Raw genomic sequence first — 26270 nt, 5'->3', positions numbered from 1 at the left:
TCCCTTTTTCTTTTTTCCTTCTTTTTTTCATCTCTAAGCCTAGATTCTAGAACACTAGGAAATTACACACATACATGAAAAATACAGGATATTCAAATTCTGTGTATATATTTAGATGACACTGACAGCCAGTAACTGATTTTTCTTTACGTTATTCCCTTATAAAAAATGCTACCACTGGGGTCTAGCACATAGCAAATGATCAAACATAGTAAGAATGAATGGAACCTAATAAGAAATATACTATCCCAAGTGTGCTTTTAATTCACCACTACATGTTTAAAATCCCAATATTAAAAAAAATAATTTTGTTACATTTCACCTCTACAATGAAAGTGAGCTTAAGAGCAATGACAATTACCAGGAAGCTTGTTTCTCATGGTGCCCCAAATAACTTATATATTTTTATCTTTTAATCAGTCTTAGAAAGTTCTAAAATTTTCCAGAGTTCTAAGAAGAAATCTGGCTTTACAGTTTTGACGATGTACGCATGCTTTAATTACAACCTACTCTCATCATACCTTCACACTCCTACATGAGCTAATTCTCCCAATGCTCAGTCAAGGATCCAGATAAGAAAGCAAAGTTGTCTGAAACAACACTAGCCTAGGACTTCCTGACAGAGGAGAATGAAATGAGTTCAACTACATTCTATAATGAGAAATTTTAGCCATTCTTATAAAGAATGACATATATAAAATGGTTAACTATAAAGCTGAACCACTGAGAATTAAGCAGTACAACTAATCTGAAAATGGTCATTATAAAACAAAATGTGGGGCTTCCCTGGTGGCGCAGTGCTTGAGAGTCTGCCTGCCGATGCAGGGGATATGGGTTCGTGCCCCGGTCCGGGAAGATCTCACATGCTGCGGAGCGGCTGGGCCCATGAGCCATGCATGGCCGCTGAGCCTGCGCATCCGGAGCCTGTGCTCCGCAACGGGAGAGGCCACAACAGTGAGAGGCCCGCGTACCAAAAAAAAAACAACAACAACAAAATGCGATAGCATTTTATACAACAAGTACTGGAGAAGAGTCAGGTGGTTACTCAGAAACTCTAGGAAGTACAACCTAGGTTACTCTTTCATGAGGTAGAACAGGAGAGGGTAAGACCCTATATTTAGAACTGGGGTAAAATACTGTTCATGGAGTCATTACGGGGCTCTTAGCAAAAAGTGATTCCTTGTCTTGAATTATTACCAAACAGAGAAATATAAGCCTTATTGTTTGGTTGTTCCAAACGTTATGTTCCTATTAGCATATGGGCTTCAGCATTACTGTCAGTAAGCCCCAACCGGGGCTTGACTCAGGTACTAGCTGAGACCCTCAGGCAAATTCTTTCTGCCTCCTAAGTACTAACACTGATATAAATTCACAATTCCAGGCAGTAATTGGTTGTATCTTTATTTCAAGCTCTTTTCATGGTGGAAAGAGCTCCATCCACCTTCAAGTTTCACACAGTGAGTTCTGGTCCAGGTCTCCAACTCCTTAGGTTCTTGTTACTCTACAGGATACTAATTTCTGCAAACCATGTCTGCTTCCAGACAAAAGCTCAGCAGGAACCATACTCTGGCTCATATTTTGAGTTATGTTTCTGTACCATTTGTAGCCCATGGCAATATTTACCTTGTTTTAAGACTATGGCTATGTCTTCATTTTCTCCTTTAAAATTTTACCTATCCCTCCTATATGTTTGAAACATAGAAGAAGGAAGCTTTAAGACTCAATGCCCACATAATTAAGGTAAAAATGTCTTTTTGGAATCGTCTGATGGTTAGAAAATGCTACATTGTATCAACCTGGGAGGACATGGAGTATTAAGATAATGATTCTGATTCATCTTATTTTATTACCATGGAACTACATGGTTTTATATAGTTACATAGAACTGTATGAATACATACTCGTTAACTCTAACATGCATTTTTATATGTTTAAAAGCAAAAATACTTAAGAGTGGTGCTTATCTCTAGGCACGGAATTTTTAGCATACTTAAATCAAACAACAAAATAGTCTTATCATATAATGTTTTATTTATTTAAAAGGAAACTGTTTAAATGGTAGATATCTCATCAGACCTAATCATACTTAGCAATCAAATACTCTTTCTACGCAAAATGTAAGCGCCTAATATACAATATACAGCACACTACATTAAACATAAGCAATGTATTAATCAGAAAATAAGACTTATTCACATAGCTTCTTTCCTGTACCCAGAATTATAATAAAAGTCAATCTACAGAAGTAAAACACTGAAATTAGTAAAGCTTGATGGCTACATGAAGTACTAGCAATTAACTCCCTTAACAGAGAAAAGCCACTACCTGTGGTGGTTCACTTGGAGATCCTAGAGAGGAACAGTTTTCATTCTCATCCACCTTTATCTGTTCATATGTTCGCTTCCTAGGCTTCTTATCGCCATCTGAATTGAAAGAACATTTAAGTTTTAATCAGAGAATACATTTTAATGAAGAGATAATGATAAAAGATTATATACTTACACAGAGCTTGCTTAAGTTGTTCTAATACATCATTTTCATAAACAGACCTTTCTTCCCAAATAGATAACACTCTTCCAAGGTGCTTCTTACAACTTTCATCAGTTTCACTAAAGAAAGATAAAAATATTAACAGTAAAATGCATAGTGCTATTGCAAAGAAAATGGTGATTTTAAATACAATGACACTCATTCCCTGAAAAAAGCTGCCCAAATGTTTACTGAGTTCCACTATGTGACCAGCAGGGGTGAAGTGACTAAGATAGACATATTCCCTGCTTCCCTTAAAGAGCTTAGAGACATATTATTAAACAAAAAATGATGAAAGTGTTAGTACTGGTGCCTAGGGGTTATCAAGAAGATACCCCTAACCTAATAGGGGATGAACATAAAGCTAAGGAAGATTTCTAATGGGTGATTTTTAAACTTATTTAACAAATATTTATCGATCAAGGTACTATCTCTGACACTGGAGATACAAATGGAGCTTTATGGCAGCTGTATTTTTATAAGTGCCACAAAAGAGAACAGGGTGTTAAAAACAGGCTTAACAGAGAGACACAGTCCACTTCAAGAGAGATCAGGAAGGATATGTGAGGAGGGGTATTTGAGGAAATGATGTATTTAATCTGAGTTCTAAAGACTGGATATACAGGGAAGTGGGAAACAGACTACTTCCAACCACTTCCCACCGCCTTCATCACTACCACTATAGAATGAACCACTATTATCTCCTTCATTCTATTCCCTACTAAAGTAAATCATATCATACTGCTCTCAGTTCTCTAAGAACCACCAATCATACCAAGAATAAAAGTGAAATTCTTATCCTGGGTCACAAAGTGGACATATTCTGCTTCCTGGCTACCTCTCAGTCCACATTTCCTAAATATAAATCTCCTTGCTGATCTTCAAACATGCCCAGCACATGGCTATCTCACTGTTTCTGCCAAGTTTTTTCTCTACCTAGGATCCTTTCCTCCTAGAGTCAAATGGCTCGTTTCATCCCTCCCTTTAGTCTCTGTTCAAATGCTACCTCCCCAAAACAGTCAATCTTTATCTCATAAAACAACTGAGCACCATCACACTCTCTAGCTCCTTCCCTGTTTTAAGTTTCTTCACAGTACTTATCTTTTGACATTTTAATATATATTCACTTGTCTATTACTTTGTCATCCACTAAAATGTAAGCTCTACTAGAACAGAACTTTGTCTTTCACTACTGTATCCTCACTGACTAGCACATAGTAGGTGGTCAATAAATATTTTATTGAATTCTAGGGAGAAGCAACATATATTTAAAGGCCTAAGGCAGAAAGAACTAAAAGAGATTCAGTTAGCTTAAACTGTATAGTGTATAGAGTGTGTGTGAGAGTGGGGTGGTGGGGGGATGGCCACGGGGAATGTGAGACAGGAGACTGAACAGGTAGCCTGGGCCATGAAGGAATACCTGAAGTCTTACTCAGGACCTGAGACTTGATGTCTAGGACAAACGAGAACCACTCAAAGGCAAGAGAGTGTTGTATCAGCTCTGCAACTCTGGCTACAGTTTCCTAAGTGGATTAAACAATACTGGAGGCTACTGTAATTATACAGAAATGACATTATGGTAATTGGAACGGAAAGAAATCTAAAGAACCGAGGGAACTATATGTACTATAAGGGATAAGGGGCGTGAAGGAGAAAGGACAGTTGATATATTATAAATCACTATATCACAGAGAGTTCAAGATAACACCTAGTTTCTCACATGGGCATCTGGATAGATGGAGTTGCCATTCATCAACAGAGTGAACCCAGAGAGGAAGCAAGTTTGCCAGGGAGGAAGGACATAGTGAGTTCAATAACAGACACAGTGAGTCTGAGATGTTTGGAGGCATACAACTAGAAATCAAAAGGCAATTGGATATACAGGACTAAAAGGAAAAACATCTGGACTGAAGCATAAGACTGCCAGTTTTTACGGTATGGATAATAAATAAATACATGTAATGTATGAAATCACCCAGAGGGCTAGTAAAGAATATGACACCAGAAGAAGGCCCGGGACTAAACTCTAAGAAATACCAGCACCTGAAAAGATGGTAAGAGTATCTAAATTGAAGGATAAATAATATTAAGAAAGCAATATACTGCAGTGTTTCACACTCTGTAATTTTTTTTCCACACTCTATAATTTGTTTAAAAAATGCTTCTACTGTGACTGAATCTGCACGGCATGTGGTAAGTATACTTTCATCCTTAAATCGTTCAACACAGATCATCATTCACCACTGAATTCTATAATTTAGATTGATTTAATCGCCTACCCCAATAATGTTTACCCAGTAATCTACCAAATATTTGCATATAATGTTTGGAAATAAGCATTTTAAAAGTACAGATTTCTACCTTCAGAATTTTTCTGTGGCAAAATTTTCAACAGGCTTATGATTATTTTAAATATTCTGTATTTCCAAAGCATTTAAAAATGTTATGACATACACCCACACACTAGAAAACCTTAAAATCATTATAAGCAATATGAGAGAAAGGGGTACTAAGTTTTTCCAGAAATATTAGTTGGAAGATTGATAGTTTTATAAGCACACAAATTTTCAATTCAACACATTCATTCATTCTTAATGAATTTCATTCCAAAATGGCAGTTGCTTTTGGTTACTTAAGGAAAAGGTAAAATTCAAGTACTCCAAATGCCCACCTTAGTAACAGCTCAAAAAATGTTTCCTTCACAGCAAGTATTTAACACATTTACAAATGCCATTACAGGTAAGTCTTTTCAAGTGAAAACTTCAAAGAAATACATAACTTTGTTTTACTTTAATGTCTTAAGGCAAGTTTTAGCAAAAGGACACATTAGGCATTTACAACAGGTTACCTAGTACCCAAAACAATTATCATACCTTGAAACATGCTTAAAAGCCTCCACTATAACTGGTGCAAAATCTTTTGTAAACTCTGGCCCCTTCCTTTTGCTGTTCTGAATGACATCATTAGCTAGGTAGAGAAAAGTAAGCTTCCTGTTTGGTTTGGCTGAAAAAAAAAAAAAAAGATTTAACCTAATTAAAATATCCTCACTTAATTTAGACAAACTTTCTCAATACCTGAATTAAGCAGTTAGAGAACTACAACAAACTTACTAACCTTTGTGTATTATGTTCAACCCTAACTTCTCATTCTACTACCAAACTTAGCAAGTCATTATTCTTTAAAAGATAACTACTCTGGTTTCTGAAGGTCACTCATGTGAGGAAAAAAGAGAACTAAAGAGGCAGAGATAGTCAATGAAATATCTGTTTCCTTGCAGTTCTAAGTCGCCCAAACCACTTATCCTTGATTAGTCTTTTTTTTCCCCAAAACAAAATTATTTATTTATTCCAAATTATTTATTTAATCCAAAATTTAAAAGAAATTGGTGATAAGGAAATAGACTGTTACATGACACAAGATAAAAAACCTAATTCTATATTTAAAAAAAAAATCAAACCTTAACAATAAAAATACTACCACCTCGTGTCGTGGACACGAGCACCACAGGGCCAGGGATGGACCAGCTGTCAGGTGGGCAGGCGGGCAGGGAGGAAGCCAAGGCCGCAGCTTGAGGAAGGCCCTGGCCTCTCCTCGCCTGTGTCTGGCAGAGCCAGTGTGAGACGAAGAGACTGTTAAGGGAAACACTGACCAAAACCGCCCGCCCTGTCCAGGTAAGATAGTAACCACTTGCATGAGTTATCTTACAACAGAAGGTCCTGGTTCAGAACGTGGAACAAACAAGTTACCACAAACCAGAAGAATTTGGGAAAGGTCAAAAGAGAGAGGAGATGCCAGTCCATACATCCTGCCAACCTCCCAGAATCCTTCTCACTGGAATCCATCTTGGCTGAGCGATCCTTGATTGCTAGTCTTAATTATTTCCAAACTAATAGTTTTATACACAGAAATCCTCACATCTGACTATCCTGTACTAAATTTTATTAAAACTATTAAACACTACATGAAATACAGCCACTTAAAATGGTGATTGGTCATGTTATTAAAATGGTACCCTAAATCTTAACTGAATTTATGACTATTTTAATACCCATGTTGATTTAAAACTCAATATTATTGTCAAATAAAAGAATACAAAATGTAAAATAGGTTGAAAGAGATATCACTTCAATCAATTACATATTTTTTGTTTATGAAAGAAATATTTGCCAAGCTAATAGAGTAAATGTTAGGGAAACCAAATGGACAAAGTTTAGATTTTTTCCCCCCTTTGGATTACATGGCCTTAAATAACTGATTCATCTTGACAAAAATATGCCCCTACTCACTATATTCTGTGGGTATAGTCATCCTCCTAAAAGAGCAGGTAAGATTTCACTAATTGCTGACCAGAATCCATTTTTTTACTGGTTACAGTGATAAGTGGCATAGTAGTATTAAATATGACTTAAGATTCATATATAAAAGGAAAACCTATGAGCTGAACACAATCTTTTATATTGACTATTTTCATAATTCAATTTTACTAGAATTAAAATTGAATCAAAGTTGTACAATTATATTCAGGAACAACATACTTTGTGGCAACCACATTATGATGGTGTAGGGGACTTATGATCAGGACTGATAATCCAGTGCACTATTCATGTGGGCCAGTTTATTGGATTTAAGACAAATATTTGGCCAGGTGCACTTGGTCCTCAAGATTTGAGTATTCGATTTAAAATTTAACCCACTTTTGAGTTCACATTTTTCTTTTAGGGGAAACTAGCATCCCAACCTTCTCATAAGAAACTGTAAAATACTGAGTCACAACTAATCGGACCTTACAAAGCTGTGCCACCCACTGCATAACCTGGTTTGCCTGTCTAAAGTTGCAGCCCACCAATTTTCATGCTTTTGAAAGTTGCTGGCATAGAATAAAGATAAGGGAGAGATGGCAATAACAGAGACCAATTTCTGATTCTTCTGGCTTGTCTGGTTAGTCAAGCCATAGAGTATAACTGGTTAAGATACCAGGACCCTTTCCCATGAAAATGATAATAATGGTAACTTTCCCAGTATTCAACCCTATCTTTTTTTTTTTTTTTTGTACCTACCTCTGCCTCTGCCCACAAAACACCTCACACAAAGAAAAGGCCTTATTTAATTCAAGTATTAGAAGTATTATTTAATCCAAGTATTTGCCTTCTTAGCATCAAAATGAGTTTAAATACTCAAATCTGTTCTAAGCACTTTATATATAGATAAATATATATATATATAAAACCTAATTTATCCATATAATGTAAGGTACCGTTATTATCTGCATTTGGCAGTTGAATAAAAATAGACATCAAAAAGATTATCTGCCCACAGTGAAACAGACAGGAAGGGATCAGCCATGATTTGAATCTTAAAAGTCCAACTCCAAAGCATTCCCTCTTTACAACTGGACTATGCCTACCGTCATAAATGAAAGAGGATACTACCTTTAGAGAAGATTTAGTAGCAACTCAACCAAAATATTTTAGAATGTTAGCAGTATTATTCACAACAGCCAAAAAGTGGAAGCAATCCAAGTGTCTGTCGAAAGATGAATGGATAAGCAAAAGGTGGTATATACATACAAACAGAATACTACTCAGCCTTAAAAAGAAAGGACATTCTGACACATGCTACAATATGAATGAACCCAGAGGACATCAAGTTAAATGAAACAAGCCAGTCACAGAAAGACATATACTGTGTGATTCCATTTATATCAGGTGCCTAGAATAGTCAAATTCAAAGAAAAAGTAAAACGGTGATTGCCAGGGGCTAGGGTGAGGGAGATATGGAGAGTTACTGTTTAATGGGTATAGAGTTCCAGTTTTATAATAGGAAAAGAGTTCTGGAGATGGATGCTAATGATAGTTGCATAACAGGATAAATGTACTTAATACCATTAAACTTCACACTTAAAAATGATTAAAGTGGTCAATTTTTTGTTATGTTTATTTTATCACAAACATTTAAAAGTATACATTTTACACTGTTTTTTAAAATTTGTGAGCTACTAATCTCTTGAAAATAATTCAGAATCATTTCTGCAATGTACACTAAAGTAAAAATTTTCAAGATTTCAACACACATTTCCCAGTATATTCCAAAGAATGAACTCTGTACCAGGAGCATGGCTTTAGTATGGAATCCAAATACCAAAACATAATTTTCATTTCTTTCCTTGTGGAACCCAGGCTAAAATATGAGAAAAACTAGAAATTGCCATAAATTATACCCTTCTCCAAATTTTCAGAGAAAAAAGTTTACTTCCATTTAAAACTTTATGTAGAACAATAAACTAATGCAACAAATCACAACAAGCAATTCCAGAAGAAAATCACAAAAATGATTTTCAAATAAATTTTTATAAGTTATATATAACAGAGCCATAAATTGTTACAAAGACATGCGAAGTTAACAGAAAGGGCAAACAAGCCATTTCATAATTTCTTAAAGAAATAACTCTATTGGCAACAGAATATAAGGCTAAATAATGGGTCTGATGTAATCAACTTCTACGTTTTTACAGTTCACAGTTTCCTTATAAAGACACCTATTTTCTCAATCTTCCATTCAATTTAACTAGCGTTTATTTAATGTTTGCTATGTGCCGGGGACCATGCTGGGCACAGACCAAAAATAACCTTTCCTGTTCAATCAGGAGTTTGCAAGCACCATACAAACTGGCACATGATAGGTGACATGACTAAGTATGTTAGTTCTCTTTTTTTAATTCTTTCTCTTCACTAATATGACACCACCAGAGAAAGCAACCATAAATTCAATATTATATCCCCGTTAGTCTGTGTGTATACTGCTATGTTTGTACCAATATAAGCCAAGTAAGGACTAGTCAACGTATTGTGAGAAACCATTTTCTTATATCTCACCTCACTGAACTAAATCTTAAGTTCCTGTAGGTACTAAGTATAGCCCTTTTCCAGGGGCCTTGTATATGAATAGGTACATCAAAACAAATAATAATAATAATAAAGTCTGGCTGGCTAATATAAGAGAACATAGTATTCCCTAAAAAGTTGAGCATACTCCCCAAAAAGGGCGATACAAGTTCAGTTCATCACACAAGTAAGAAATGGATTCACAATAATTCACAAACAATTCAAATAAGGATCAATTACAAAGCTTCAGAAAGAAGAATCCAGACGAGTAAACAATAGGAAACAAACTTATTCAAAGGATTACAGAAATGCCATCTAGTCTCACTAATTCATACTGAGTTCATAATCTAGTTTTATTTCTTCATAATCAGAAAGTGATAGGATCATTACTTATTTTCTTACACTGTTCAGACCATATGCCTACTTGTTTTGATATGATACAGAATATCATCATCTAATTTAATCACTGTGTTTTTACGTAGATTGAAATTTATAACCAGAGTAGATGATAATGCTCATAAATACAACAAATAGCTAAAAAAATGTTGTTTTATCTGTAAATACAGGAACCTTCTTTCCAAGGGAAGCATTCTATATAGAGAAGCAGCAAAAAAATTTAATAAACGAATATATATATGTATATACACACACACGCACCAATGAGCATTACTGCAGTTCTTATAGAAGGACATCAGAAGAAAAGCCATTATCTTGAAACAAAAATCTATTAAGGATTTATTAACAACTGTTGGACAGCCTTATTTATTTATTTCCCTGATAAACTGAATCACAGACTAGAAAACATGTTCATATGGATGGATAGGTGGCTGTAAGGCAGAAACTGCTTTAACTTAGTAATATTCTTTGCCACAGAAAATGCATAATCAACAGATGGTTCTTGAATGGATCCTATCGATCCCAGACAGGACAAACAGTTCAGTCAGACACAGATGGCTGCTTCTTAATGGCTGAGGTGGGTGAAAAATGGATAGAGCTGGCATACTCCTGTATCACTGCCAGGATGCCTCACACTTTTGGTAGCCCATCCCTTGCTTAAAATCCTTCAAAGATTTTCTACTGTTCTCCAGATAACATTTTAAATCCTTAACATGAACCAAAGGCCCAAAAAGGTCTGTCTCCACCTCTACACTACTCTCTCTTCATGCCCAACACTACTCCTCCTCCAATTTCCCCAACTCCTATCCATGCTTTAGACCTCAGTTAAATGGTTTCCTCTAATTTTTCCCTGACCACCCACTACACATAGGTTAGGCAGCCCTGATACGCTCTCATACCACCTCATACTTTTCCTATGGAGCATTTACTCCAACTATAATTGTTTTAATTTAATCTGGTGTTTCCCAACTAAATTCCATCTAAAGCAACAATTGTCAGTCTCATCTACCAATCTATGGAATCAAGGCTAGCAGCTGATTCATAATTTGCTCAACATTTACTAAATCAATCAATTTTGGCCTAAACTTATGTCTTTAATTATTTGTTCTACTAGCTTAGCTTCTGGTCTTAACCTCACCCAGCAGCTGAAAGGGGAACACGTAAAATTACACTACTTTCAGAAACCTCAACTTCAAATTCTGATTATGGAAGACAAACTTTACTTTCTTACAGATCTAGCACTCTTTCTTATTTTCAGTATATTGAGTTCAAATATTTTCCTTTCCCCTCCTCCATTCTAGAGTTCTCACAAATCATAACCCCACTGAAAAATATGCAAGTAGTGTGAAGGGGAAGGTCAAAAAGTACAAATGTTAAGCAATTAAAACCAACTATCATTTTCTACCTGTTAAATTGATCAAGATGAATGTCTGACACTAACTAAAGTTGGCAAGAATATGGGTAAGATTATCACCTTTAGATACCTTCAGACATTATAATTAAAATATAAATTAGTGTGACTTCTTAGAAAAATAATTTGGCAATATCTATGAAAAATGTAATGCACAAATCCCTTGACCCTGCAAATTTCACTTCTAGGAATTTATCCTATGGGTATCTTCTCATAAATGCACAAAGAAACACTAAGCATATTAATGATAAAACACAAAAGACAGAACTAATTAAATCATGGTACATTCATACAATCCAATACTCTATAGCTGTTAAAAAATGAGATAGATTTATATACAAATATAGAAAGATACCTAATAGTATTGAATTACACACATCCAAACAAACACACACATAGTAGATAGCTTTACTCTGAGGGAAGATCAAGAAAGAATTTGAGGGGGATCAAGAGTTACCAACAAAGAAGTCATAACATGGAAACATATGAGCTATATATTAAATGATTAACTTGAGCCTCCATGCTGAAAAGGGCTTCTGGGTAGTACTGACTTGGTGCTCCACCAACTGACTTTGTCCTGCAAGGGCATTTACCCATGATCTCTCCTGTCTCAATGTCTGGTTTAAAAAAAAACTCCACCTAGGCCCAGACAAATGGACATCTTTCCCATTCTAAAAGGCCCAAGGCAATTCTGCTTCCTCAAATTTTAAAAACCTTCATTTTGGTATACACAACAAATGAATTCTTAAAATCTTGAAAAGCACAAACTTCATCCTGGACCATTACACCACTATAAAAGACACTGTGAACTGGAAGAGTTCTAAAGAATACACATCACATTGTATATTCACATTATGCTTATAGAGTGGAACTGAAACTAAAACTTTTTTGGCCTATTAAGAATATCTTTAAAATAATACTGACTAGTTTCTTATTACCTAGGCACTGTTCTAAAAGTTTATTATGTATCTCATTTAGTCTTCAAAACAACCCTACAGAATAAGTTATTATCCCCATTTACCAATGAAAGAAGTATTAAAGTAATTAAATGCACTCAAAGAAATGCACTGAAATCAATCAACACATACTATGGTCCCTAAATAACATTTTGTTAATAAAAGCAGGAACTACATAAGATGAGCCTGTAACATCTCGTCGTGATAGAAAGTAAGAAAATTATTTTAAAAACTACCAAAGGTTGTATCCAAAGGACACAAGCAATGCCCCAAGATGCTGCCACTGGCAAAAGAGTATCAAAAAGAACAACTACAATTGTCTGAAACACAAATAGCTAAAAATCCGTAAGTTCATAAAAAATACTTTAAAAAAAAAGGTTGCTAAAGAACTAATTTAGCTGACAAGGGGGAAAAAATAAGCTATTTATCCTCCTTTTCCTGGATGAACTGAATTTCAGAGTCAACAATGGCTGATGAAGAAAGTTCTTATGCAACAAATGCTCAAACTGCAGCATGCCTCAGAACCACTTAGAGGGCTTGTTAATATGCAGATAACTGGTTCCTACCAATAGTTTCTGATGTAGGTCTGGGACAGGACCCAAGAATTTGCATTTCCAACAAATTCCCAGGTGATACTGATGCTGCAGAGGCCTACACTTGTTGAGAGCCACTGTTAGAAAAGAATTCTGCATAATAAACACAGAAAGAATACAAGAACTAGAAATTCATAATTTTGCAACTCCTGATAAAATAAGGAGTCTAACCAACCACCATCAGAAGCTGCTAAAATCACTGGGTGAAAGGTGATGAGGAACTTCATAATGGATTCATAATGATAACAACTGAATCCACTGATCAATCTCATCCCTAAATATAGAACAACTTGACATTAGGTATCTCTTAATGTGATGCAGCAGGAAGTGCATAACACAGGCAATGCAGTATTCTTTGGGAATGACACCATAATGATGGAATTACCCAAATGCCTAAGGAGGGAAATTCTATAGTCCATGTGACACAGTCTCCTCAACAAGTAAACTACATGAAAAAAATGTAGGGGGAGACGGGGCACAAATTAAAGAGAACTGTTAACCAAATGTTATATGTGGAACCTTCTGGATTCTACTTTGAACATTAACTATAAACAGACATTTTTCAAGGAATCTAGGATACTGAACACGGACTAGGTTCAACAAAAATCAAAGTTAACTTCGTTAGGTGTGACAGAGCTCTTACAATTACATTAAAATTGTAATATAAGGCTTAATTTATCTATTATAAATATATCCTGACATATGTGTTTTAAATGGTTTGAAGTCAGGGTTTTGCTTTAAAAAAACAAAAAAACAAAAAAACAGGAAAATAAGTAGGTATCAGGGTAGGAAAGATTTAGGTAGATGAAACCAGAAAGGTATAACGTTAGTAACAATGCAGCTGGGTGATGGGTTCATGGAAGTTCAAAATCTTATTGTCTTTACTTACTTTTGTATATAATTTTAAGTCTATGATAAACAGTTAATTTAAAAATTAAATAAAAATTGAGCATAAAAAGTGAAATCTCCTTTCATCTCCACACCCTCACCATGAATGAGTTAATTATTTAGTATGTGTATCCTTTTCATACCATTTAATGTGCCTTTGCAAATACTATATACTTATTCACAGATACACACATACACAGAATTTTTTCTTCAGTAAGATCATGTCACACATAATGTTTTACAGTTTTCTTCACACTTCATATATCCAAAGCATTTTTGTGTTCATAAACAGATCTGTCACAAACTCTCTTTAAGAGCCTCATTCCTTTTAATAACTTAGTCACATTATATATATATATATAAGTTGTTTCAAATCTTTAATAGCTTTTATGTTTGTAAACCTGAGCGAGTATTTCTATAGGATAGATTTTGACAGGCAGAGGTGATAGGTTAAAAGGTATGCAGTTTAAATTTTGACAGATATCGTCAAGTTGCCCATCAAAAAGGCCAACTGTTTGAACTCCTACCACATGAAAATGCTCATTTCCCAACATCAACATAATACTATTAATATTTAAGATCTTTGCCAACCTCTCGGGAGTAAAATGATCCTGTTTTTATTTGCAATTCCCTATATATTACTAAAGCTGATTTCTCAGTCATTTATATTCCTTCTTTTGTAAACTGAAGGAATTCAATTCAAGTTCCCCACTCACATCATTTTCCCCATTTTCCTACTGAGCTGTTTGTTTTTTTATCAACTCACAGGAGCATTTTATATGTTATGCATATTAGCCTTTTCCTGTTTTAGGTAGTGCAAATATTATCTCCAAATCTGTTGCTTAAATTAAAATTTGATATTTTCTGCATTCAGGGATTTTATAACTTTATGTAGCCAAATCTATTTCCTATATGACTCATGGCCTATATTGTATTTAGAAAGTCCTTTCATGATCCAAAACTAGAAATGATTATAAATATGTATTTTTCTTACATGACTCCATAGTTGATTCTTTTCAATGTTATATCTTTAATTCAACTGGATTAATTTCATATGATATTAGTTAGGAATCTAAGAATCATTTATTAATATTCCATCTCTTATCACATGAGTTTCAAGTGTCTAATTTACCAAATGCCCACATAAAATAGGTCTTCTCACAAATCTCTACTCTGTTCCTTTCATATATATATTTCTCTTCCTCTACCAACATCATACTCTTCTAATTTCAATGCCTTTACAGTCTACGTGGATACCTAAAAGGGCACACTACTTTCATTATTGTTTTCCCTTCAAAACTGTCAAAATTCACAAGACAAAGATTGCCTTGGCTCTTCCTCCACATTCACTTTTCCCAATGATCTATAGAATTAGTTTTACATTTCTTACAGACTGCCCTGAATTTACAGATTAATCTGGGAATATCTGACCTCTCTGCAATCAATTTTTACTTAGCAATTTTACATACTACCGTACTTTAAAACACATACAACAAATGTATGTTTTAAACCGATAAAAAGTAAAATTTAGTGTTTAGCATACAGTTACATTAAAATAAGCTTGTTAAAATACTAACGCAACAGGCAAGCCTGAAAATATCTTATAATATCAAAGACAAGAAAATACTGGTAGAACACACTAGTCTCAGAGTTCCAAATGATGTGTACCAATTCCAATAGAAAGCCCAATTTGTAGAGGACTTCTGCTTCTGAGAAGATACAGCAGACATACTTTTCCCTATTCCTCCTGCAAAGCACAACTACAAATCCTAGACATTATAAATAAACCAAACATAGGAAAAGAAAAGGCAGAAGACTGGCTAGGGACCTTGGGAGCTCAACACAAGGTGAGTTCCCAGAGTTTTCATTTTACCTCATATATCTCACATTCAAAGTTGAAGAGGCCAGCACCCCAGAAATCCTAACAGGTGCAGATATAAAAAGTTCCCCAAAAAGCCTTCTCACTCTCGTCAAAGGAGCAGGAAAAGGGCAGCCTAGCAAGACAGAAAAACTTTTACAAAATCCCCTATCTACTCCAACCAAACACACCGCAGAAAGGAAAAGAAAAGAGAAAAAAGAAAAATCTGTGACCCCACTCACATCCACACCAGCAAAGGCTGTAATGTGGAAGCCCAACACCTCTCCAGAGTAGTGTCAGAGAAGGCAAAGGAGGGAGCCTGGACTTCCACCCCACTCGGCAGTAAGGAGGCACTCACTGGGGTGGTGTCACAGAAGGCCTAGTGGAAAGTCAGCACCTCCACCATGGCCCAGCAACTCTGTGGTATCAGTGGAAGTCTCGTGGGGAGCCAGAACTCCCACTCACACCCAACAGTAACAAAGAACACCTCTTTCCCCTGATGGGGTAGTGTCAGAGAAACCCAGCTTAAACAGGATTAAGTAAGGTCCAGAGTCTCATAACATAATACAAAACAATCTATGGATCAGCAAAATTTCCATCATACCAAGTACCAGGAGGCTCTCAAACTGAACGAAAAAAGTCAGTCAATAGATGCCAACACTAAGATGACAGAGATTTGAGAATTATTGACAAAGATTTTAAGGCAGCCATCATAAAAATGCTTCAACTAGCATATGCAAATATGTTGAAAATACAAAATTTGTGGGATAAAGCTGAAGCAGTGCTGAGAGAAACTTGCAGCACTAAATGCACACACTAGAAAAGATGAACAAGTCTAAAATCAATAATCTAAGCTCCCACCTCAAAAACCTAGAATAAGAAGAACAAAATAAACACAAGGAAGCATGAGGAAATAATAAAAGTAAAAAAAAAAAATGAAATTGACACATAAAAATAAAGAAAAAGCTGCTTCCCCCACCCCAGTTTTTTGAGATATAATTGACATACAGCACTATATCAGTTTAAGGTGTACAGCATAACGGTTTGGTTTACATATACTGTGAACTGATTACCACAGTAAGTTAACTATCATCTCGTATAGACGCAAAAACAAAAAGATAAAAAAATTTTCTTCTCCTTGTGATGACACCTCTTAGGCTTTATTTTCTTAACACTGTCATACATACATACAACAGCGTTAATTATAGTCATCCTGTTGTACGTTACATCCCTACTACTTATTTATCTTAGAACTGTTAGTTTGTACCTTTTGACCACCTTCTTCCAATTCCCCCTCCTACACCTCGACCTCTGGCAACCACAAATCTGATTTCTTTTTCTGAGTTTGGGTTTGTGGCTTTTTTTTTTTTTAAAGATTCAACATATAAGTGCGATTGTACAGTATTTTCTTCTCTGATTTATTTCACATAGCATTACGTCCTCAAGGTGCATCCACATTGTTAAAAATGGCAGCATTTCCTCACTTCTTTAAGGCTGAATGATATTCTGCTGTGTGGGGTGTGTGTGTGTGTGTGTGTATCTCACAACTTCTTTATCCATTCATCTCTTGATAGACACTCAGGTTGTTTCCATGTCTTGGCTATTATATCAGTTGTATTTCAATATACTAGGAATAAATATGAGAAAAATAAAATTAAAAATAAAATATCCCTTTAAATTGCTCAAAATAATTGAAATACTTAAGTGTAAATAAAACAAAACACGTACAGGACTTGTATGCTGAAAGCTACATAATACTGATAAAAAAAAAGTCAAAGAAGATCTAAATAAATAGAGAAATATACCATGTTCATGGATTAGAAGATGTTACATAATAAAGAGGTCAATTTCCCCTAAACTGATATGCAGGATTAATGCAACTCTTATCAAAATCCCAGCAAAATAATTTTTATTGATATAGACCAGATTATATTCTAAAGTCTATAGACAAAGGCAAAAGAACCAGAGTAGCTAAAACAATTCTGCAAAGGAATACAGTGGAAGGAATCAATCTACCCAATTTCAAGACTTATCATATAGCTATCAAGATTACCTGTGGCATTGGTGGAGGGAGACACACATGGATCAATGGAATAGGACAGAGAACCCAGAAACAGACTCACACAAATACACTCAAGTCAATTTTGACAAAGGAGCAAAGCAATTCAATAAAGGAAAGACAGCCTGCCTTTTCAACAAATGGTGCTGGAGCATTTGCACCTTGACCTAAATTTCACGCATTATATAAAAATTAACTCAAAATGGATCATGGACTTAAATGCAAAACTATAAGTATTTTAGAACAAAACACAGGGAAAAAAATCTTTGGAATCCAGGGCTAAGCAGAGTTCTTAAACTTGACACTAAAATCATAACACATAAAAGAAAAATTCAATAAACTAGGGTTAAATAAGGGTGTGCCGGGACTGAGGTGGATGTGGCTATTAAAAGGCAACATGAGGGTTCCTCGTGGTGATGGAAATGTTCCATATTTTGACTATATCAATGTCAATATTACAGTTATGATGTTTTGCAATATCTATAATTATAGAGATTTTATTTTAAACTAGATTTCCATGATGCTATCATTGGGGGAAGCTGGAAATGGGTAAACAGGACCCCTCTGTATTATTTCTTACAAATGAATGTGAATCTGTAGTTACAGAAAAATAAACAGTATTTTCAAAAATTTCATTTTAAGTCCTCTAGTTTTGAAGCTAAAAAATCACTACAAAAGCACTCCCAGAAGAGGGTGGTTGAAACAAAATCCAGTGTTCACTCTACATATTTATTTATAAACATTAATATCAATTTCAGTGACTTAACTCCAAAAGAATCTGAAAGCTAAAGCTTTAAAAACGAAAACAATTACTACATTAAACTAGGCAAGATAGAGATGAACTAAAAGAAAATTAATGCAAAGCACCCATGGTCTCTGTTAATCTGAGAACAACTCTCAAACTTTCTGGTTTCAGGACCCCTTCATACTCTTACAAATTCTTGAGAACCCCAAAAAACTTTTGTTTATCCACCAATACTTACCTTATTAAAAATTAAAACAGAGGAATTCTTAAGACATGTGCTAGTTCATTTAAAAACAATTTTTAAAATTATGTTAACATAAATAACATTTGTTTAAAAAATATATTTCCATCAAAAAAATTTTAAGTGAGAGGAGTCATATTGTTTTACGTTTTTGCAAATCTCCAGTTCAACAGAATACAGCTGGATTCTCATATGTGCTTCCTATTAAACATACAATATATTGTTTTAGTAAAAGTAAAGTTGAAAAAAAAGCAGACCACATCCAAATATAAACTTGGTAAGAGAAAAGTGTTTTAACAGTCTTTACAAATAATTGTGGATATTCTTTGAAACTACACCAAAATCCAACAAGTTGTAGTTTTTAAAAAGATTCTAAATTGTAATATGGAATCTGAAAACATATCAATGAACGGCTAAAACCCTCTTACATTAAAATACTTTAAGCTACCATGCTCTTTGAATGGATCTTTGACTCCTGTATAATTTTGTAACATCATGCATAAGTCTTTTGAAAAATACTGGTTTGCTGAGTTACACAAACATTCCAACTGCTGAAACATTTTATTAGACAATATAAAAAAAATCACATTTGTAAGTATCACTATTGATTTCACTGGAAAAGTGTTTAAAAGCATTGGGAAGTTGTCAGGCTCATGAAGGCACATTTGAGTTTTTCAAAATTCTAATTTTTGCTTGAAAACTTGAATTTTGTAATGGGTAACAAATACTGTCAGTTGTCTTCCTTGATGAACAGGTTCATTATATTCATTTTTTTGAGAAAACATCTGCCAAATATCCGTGTCTGAATAATCACAGTTTCTCTTGTCATTTTTTCAAATAAAATGGTGCTCCATGAAAAAAGCATCTGATTTAGCTCACAACTCAATCACACAGGCGTATTTCCTCCAGAATGTTCAGTATATGGTACTTTATGTAGACTTCCCATTTTGTCACACAGATTATTAAAAAGATATTTAATCACCTCTAATGCAATATTCGATAGTCAAAGACTGACAGCTTTTCCCCTAAGATCAGGAAAAAGAGAAGGATGTTCACTTTTACCACTTTAATTCAACACAGTATTGGAACTTCCAGCCATAGCAATTAGGTAAGAAAAAGAAATAAGACATCCAAATTAGAAAGGAAGAGGTAAAATTATCTCTGTTCACAGATGTTACTTGTATAAAACCCTAATGAGTCCAAAAAAACTGTTAGAGCTAATAAATGAATTCAGCAAAGTTGCAGAATACAAAACATTCAAAAATGAATTGCATTTCTATAGATTAACAATGAACGATCCAAAAAAGAAATTAAGAATTCTACTTACCATTATATCAAAAAGAATAAAATACTTAGGAATAAGTTTAACCAAAGAGGTGTAAGATTTGTACACTGAAAACTATAATAAGAAATAAAAGAAGATACAAATAAATTGAAATACATCCCATTTTCACGGATTGGAAGACTTAATATTGCTAAGATAACACTGCTCAAAGCAACCTACAAATTAAATGCAATCCTTATCAAACTCCCAATGGCATTTTGGTAGAAATCGAAAAACTCATCTTAAAATTCATATAGATTCCCAAATGATCCCAAATAGCCAAAACAATATTTTAAAAGAAAATTAAAATTGAAAAGACTCATACTTACTGATTTCAATACTTACTAGAAAACTATCGTAATCAGAATACTGTAGTATAGGCATAAGGACAGACATATAGACCAATAAAATAGAAGAGCGAGCCTAGCAAAAAACTCTTGCATATATAGTCATCACTAGTCATTATGGAACCGCAAATTAAAACCACAGATACCACTCCATTCCGATTAGAATGTCTTTTTTCAAAACAAAAAAGAAAAAAACAGAAAATAACAGGCACTGATGAAAACGTGCAGAAATTGGAATCCTGGTGCACTGCAAGTAGGAATGTAAAATGGCACAGCTAGTATGGAAAACAGTACAGTTGTTCCTCAAAAAATTAAACACAGAGAGCTTTCCTGGTGGCAAAGTGGTTAAGAATCTTCCCGCCTATGCAGGGGACATGGATTCGAGCCCTGGTCCAGGAAGATCCCACATGCCGCAGAGCAACTAAGCCCATGCGCCACAACTACTGAGCCTGCCTGTGTTCTAGAGCCTGTGAGCCACAACTACTGAGCCCATGTGTAGCAACTACTGAAGCCCACGCACCTAGAGGCCGTGCTCTGCAACAAGAGAAGCCACTACAATGAGGAGCCCGAGCACCACAACGAAGAGTAGCCCCCACTCGCTGCAACTAGAGAAAGCCTGCATGCAGCAACGAAAGACCCAATGCAGCCAAAAATAAATAAGTAAAATAAATTTATTTAAAAAAAAATTAGCATCGAATTACCATATGATTTACCAACTCCACTTCTCGGTACATACTCAAAATAAGAAGGGACTCAAACAGATATTTGTACAACCATGTTCATACCAGCATTATTCACAATAGCCAAAAAGTGGAAGCAACCCTAATGTCAGCAACAAATAAATAAAATGTGATATATACATACAAGAGTATTATTCAGCCTTTTAAAAGGAAAGAAGTTCTGACACATGCTACAGCATGGATGAACCTTGAAGATATTATGCTAAGTTAAATAAGCCAGTCACAAAAGAATAAACTGTATGATTTCACTTAAATGAGGGAACTAGAGTAGCTAAATTCAAACTGACAGGAAGTAGACGGGTGGTTGCCAGGTGCTGGGAGAGAAAAGGGAATTATTGTTTAATGGGAATGGAGTTTCAGTTTGGGAAAATGAAAAAAGTTCTGGAGGTGGATGGTGATGACAGCTGCAAAACAATGTGAATGGACTTAACGGCACTGAACTGTACACTTAAAAAATGGTTAAAATAGTAAATTTATATTATGTATATTTTACCACAATAAAGAGAAAGAAAAAAAGGTTAAAACGTTAAATTTTATGTTATGTATATTTTACACAACGAAAAAAGTGCACACGCACAGAGACACATGCACTCAAGGGTCAAGATTTAACCAAATTAGTAATCTGAGCTACGCTGATGAGCACTGTCAGGTAAGTAATATATTTTTTAAGCTGTGAACGTGTGGTGTGAAAAATACAATGATTACTGGTACAGTCTGGTGTCTCTGCCTTGACTACTGATTAGACACTACCAGTTTTCACCCACCTTTGCTTTTACACCACCACAGAACATGCCAACACAGTGAAAAGGGCCAGGGGAGAGAGAACATCTTAGTAGTACTATGAAAACATTTTTTACCTTGTCCCATATGCCTCTTAAAAGGGTCTTGGTGATCCACCAAGGGGGATCCAGTTACCACACTTTAAGAACCACTTCTCTAAAGATGGATAAATATGGCAAGAGCAGAACAATATGATAGACTGAAAAAGCTGGAAAATTTTCAAGTCTTTCTCTCAATCAGGTAAATGTTTATAAATGGAGTTCAACATTTGCCTTAAGATGTCAGAAGTTCCAAATTCAGGCACTACTCTTAAAAAAAAAACAGCAAAACATTCTGTAATACTCCTAGCTCTAAAAGTCTCAGATTCTATATACTTTGCAACATTCATTCAGTAGCTCACTCAACACATACTTACTGTGTATCTACTGTATGCTACGTTGAGGAAACAAAGGAATAGGCTCAGCCCTCCAGTAATAAGAAACTCAACACAGAACCACTAAAATACTATATGTTAAAAGCTGTAATAATAGCAATAAAAAGTACATGGAGGTGACAACAGAGAAAATGTCAAGAATAAAGAGAACTGACAAATATGAAGATAAGAACATTGAAATGGAGTCTGGGGAGCAGAAAGAAAAAGAATAAAGGCAAGAGAACAGAGTGAAATGTACCTGTGGGACACCACCAAGCTAACAAACACACATTATAGGAGTCTGAGAAAGAGAAGAGGGTACATAAAGAATATATGGAGAAATAATGGCCCAAAACTCCCCAAATTTTAAAAAAGCATAAATCTACGAATCTAAGAAGCTCAATGAACTCTGGGTAGGAATAACTCAGAGACCCACACTGAGAAACATTATAATCAAACTGTCCAAAGACAAAGAATTTTTGAAAGCAGCAATTAGCAACTCACTATCATGTAAACACAAGGGAGCCTCAATAAAATTAACAATTTCTCATCAAACTGTGGAGGCCAGAAGGCTATGAGATGCCATATTTAAACCCCTGGGGGTGGGGGTGAAGTGGGGAATGTCAACCAAGAATTTTAAATCCGGCAAAACTACCCTTCAATACTGAAGAAGAAATTAAGATATTTCAAGGTAAACAAAACCTGAAGGACTTTATTGGTAGTAGATGTCTCCTACAAGAAATGCTAAAGAGAGTCCTTCAGACTGACATGAAAAGACACTAGATCATAACTAGAAGCCATATAAGAAATAACGAACATCAGTAAAGTATCTACATAAGTAAATATAAAAGCCAGTATTACTTTATTTTTTGGTTGGTAACTTCTCTTTTTGCTTCCTATGTGAATTAAAATAGAAATGTATAAAATAATAATAAGTCTGATGATGGGCACACAACATATATAAGATGTAGTTTGTGGGATTTCCCTGGTGGTCCAAGTGGTTAAGACTCCACGCTCCCAATGCAGGAGGCCCAGGTTCAATCTCTGGTCAGGGAACTAAGAACCCGCATGCTGCATACCGCACATGGTGCACTGCGCAGCCAAAAAAAAAAAAAAAAAAAAAATGTAGTTTGTGACAACAATATAAAGACACATAAAAGTGCAATGTATTTATATCACTTTTTTTTTTTTTTTGGCAGCACGCGGGCCTCCCACTGCTGTGGCCTCTCCCGTTGCGGCGCACAGGCTTCCGACGCACAGGCTCAGCGGCCATGGCTCACAGGCCCAGCCGCTCCGCGGTATGCGGGATCTTCCCGGACCGGGACACGAACCCGTGTCCCCTGCATCGGCAGGCGGATTCTCAACCACTGCGCCACCAGGGAAGCCCCACCTTTTTTTATTTTTATATCTTTATTTATTTATTTTTTTGGCCACACTGTAATGCTTGTGGGATTTTAGTTCCCCAACGAGGGATCGAACCTGTGCCCTTGGCAATGAAAGCCCGGATTCTCAACCACTGGACCGCTGGGTAATTCCCTATATCATCTTTTTTTTAATTCAGAGAAAGTTCACATTACATTAAACTAACCATGTTAAAGTGTATAATCCAGGAGCATTTACCATATAGTTGTGCAACTATCACCTACACCTATTTTCGAAACACGTTTGTCACCCCCAAAGACAACCTCATACCCCTTAAACAGTCATTCATTTCCCATTACTCTTCTCCCCCCAGTCTCTGGCAACGACTTTCTCCCTTTGTGGAATCATCTATTCTATTGGTATTCAACAGATACTTCATATAAAATGAAATCCTACGATATGCGACCTTTTGTGTCTGGCTTCTTTCTCCTCATTTTTCCTTTCTTTTCTTTCTTTCTTTTTTTTTTTTTTGGCTGCTGTTGGGCCTTCGTTGCTGCACACAAGCTTCCTCTAGTTACAGCAAGCAGGGGCTACTCTTCATTGTGGTGCTCAGGCTCCTCATTGCACTGGCTTCTCTTGTTGCGGAGCACAGGCTCTAGGCGTGCAGGCTTCAGTAGTGGTGGCGCATGGGCTCAGTAGTTGCAGCTCATGGGCTCTAGAGCATGGGCTCAGTAGTTGTGGCGCACTGGCTTAGTTGTCCCACAGCACATGGGATCTTCCTGGAGCAGGGATCAAACCCATGTCTCCTACACTGGCAGGAGGATTCTTAACCACTGGACCACCAGGTAAGTCCTCACTTCATATGTTTTTGAGATTCATCCACATTGTACCATGAATCAGTATTTCATTCCTTTCTATGGCTGAATAATATTTCATTGCATGGATATACCACATAAATCTATTCATCCACTAATGGACGTTCAGGTTGTTTCCACCTTTTGAGTAATGTGAATAACACTGCTATGAGCATTCTTGTATAGTATTTGCTTGAATACCTACTTTCAATTCTCCTGAATATATACCTAGGAGTAGGATTACTGCAAGAGTGCTAGTAAAAGATGAGGAGCTGGGCAGTGGGATGGGATAGCAGAGACAAACAGAATACTGCTAAAATAGCAATAAAAAAGCTGCAGGTGAGGTATGTATAAAGAGAGGGGTCAAGATAATCTTGAAGTTCTGAAATTAGGCAACTGGTAGACAGTAATCCCTTTCACTCAGATAGGAAATACAGGAAGAGTAACAGGGAAGTGGGACAAGAGTGGGGAAAGATGACAAAGTGTTGCATTGTACCTGCTGAGTTTGAGGTGCTCAAGAAATACAGTGACATTGAGACTGCTACAAAAAAAAAAAAGAATATTGAATCATCAGCATATTGATGGAAGAAAGCAAAAATTACACCTAAAGTGTCAATTATAAAAATATAAAGTGGGACTTCCCTGGTGGCACAGTGGTTAAGAATCCACCTGCCAATGCAGGGGACACGGGTTCAATCCCTGATCTGGGAAGATCCCACACGCTGCAGAGCAACCAAGCCCATGTGCCACAACTACTGAGCCTGCGCTCTAGAGCCTGTGAGCCACAACTACTGAAGCCCGTGTGCCATAACTACCGAAGCCCACGCGCCTAGAGCCCGTGCTCCTCAACAAGAGAAGCCACTGCAATGAGAAGCCTGTGCACTGCAACGAAGAGTAGCCCCCATTCGCTGCAACTAGAGAAAGCCCGTGCGCAGCAATGAACACCCAACGCAGCCAAAAAAATAAATAAATAATAATTTTTAAAAAATTTTAAAAATATATAAAGTGAAATTATTCTTAATCATTAAGCATTTTCTATGTGCTAGTTATAGCACATCAACTTCATTTTTAAAATTCTAAAACAATAAACTTGATTAAATCCACATCAAGTATTAGTTGATTTACTAATTAAATTGTTGTAAATCTGAATTATGTACACATTACTCAGGGTTTTCCAGAGAAACAGAACTAATAAGGTGTGTGTGCGTACACAGAAAGACATTATAAGGAACTGGTTCATGTGATTATAGAGGCTGTCAAGTCCCAAGATCTGCAGTCAGCAAACTGGAGACCCAGGAGAGCTGATGGCATAGCACTTGTCAGAAAGCAGACTCAAGATCTGGGAAGAGCCCATGTTTCACTTTAAGTCCAAAGGCAGGAAAGAAGGCAGTCAGGCAGGACAAGTTTCCCTCTTACTCACAGAAGCATCAGCCTTTTTGTTCTATTCCAGCCTTCAACTTACTGAAAGAGGCCCATCAACATTAAAGAGGACAACCTGCTTTACTCACTCTACAGATGAAAATGTTTTATCTCAGCCAGAAACATCTTCACAGACATACCCAAAATACTGTTTGACCAAATAACTAAAGCCACCTGTGGCCCAGTCAATTTGACACATAAAATTAACCATCACAAGTGCTCTTCAAGATAACTCATGATTTTCTACTAAGAAAACTGAATTTTTTGATAGTTCAGGAAAAATATGGTCCTTAACTACCCAAACCTCCTTGTTTAAAAGAATAATCTATAAAATAGAATACCATACACATTATAATTTATTCCAATACTAAAGAGATGAAAACAGCATGTTGAATTAAATAGACAAAGGTTTTTTTTTAATTGTCGTGTAGTTGATTTGCAATGTTGTGTTAATTTTTGCTATACAGCAAGGTGA

General features: G+C 35.7%; 1 protein-coding gene across 5 annotated transcripts in view; it reads right to left on the bottom strand.

Annotated features, from left to right (window-relative positions):
• RPRD1A (regulation of nuclear pre-mRNA domain containing 1A) overlaps positions 1-26270 on the bottom strand; it is a 72685-nt gene that overhangs the window by 35936 nt on the left and 10479 nt on the right. For 4 of the 5 annotated variants that reach the window (XM_032603140.1, XM_032603141.1, XM_032603142.1 and 1 more), the window contains exons 2-4: positions 5403-5532; positions 2503-2609; positions 2326-2423 (exon numbers count right to left, since the gene is read on the bottom strand). In XM_032603140.1, the coding sequence (XP_032459031.1) occupies positions 2326-2423; positions 2503-2609; positions 5403-5532 (335 nt within the window). The remainder of the gene's footprint in view (positions 1-2325; positions 2424-2502; positions 2610-5402; positions 5533-26270) is intronic. The other variant, XR_004345447.1, reaches the window with a different exon arrangement.

Source organism: Phocoena sinus, chromosome 14, assembly GCF_008692025.1.
Source record: "Phocoena sinus isolate mPhoSin1 chromosome 14, mPhoSin1.pri, whole genome shotgun sequence".
In the NCBI taxonomy this organism is placed as follows: Eukaryota; Metazoa; Chordata; class Mammalia; order Artiodactyla; family Phocoenidae; genus Phocoena; species Phocoena sinus.
The sequence above is the reverse complement of the archived record's forward strand: the minus strand, read 5'-3'. Positions and strand labels throughout refer to the sequence as shown.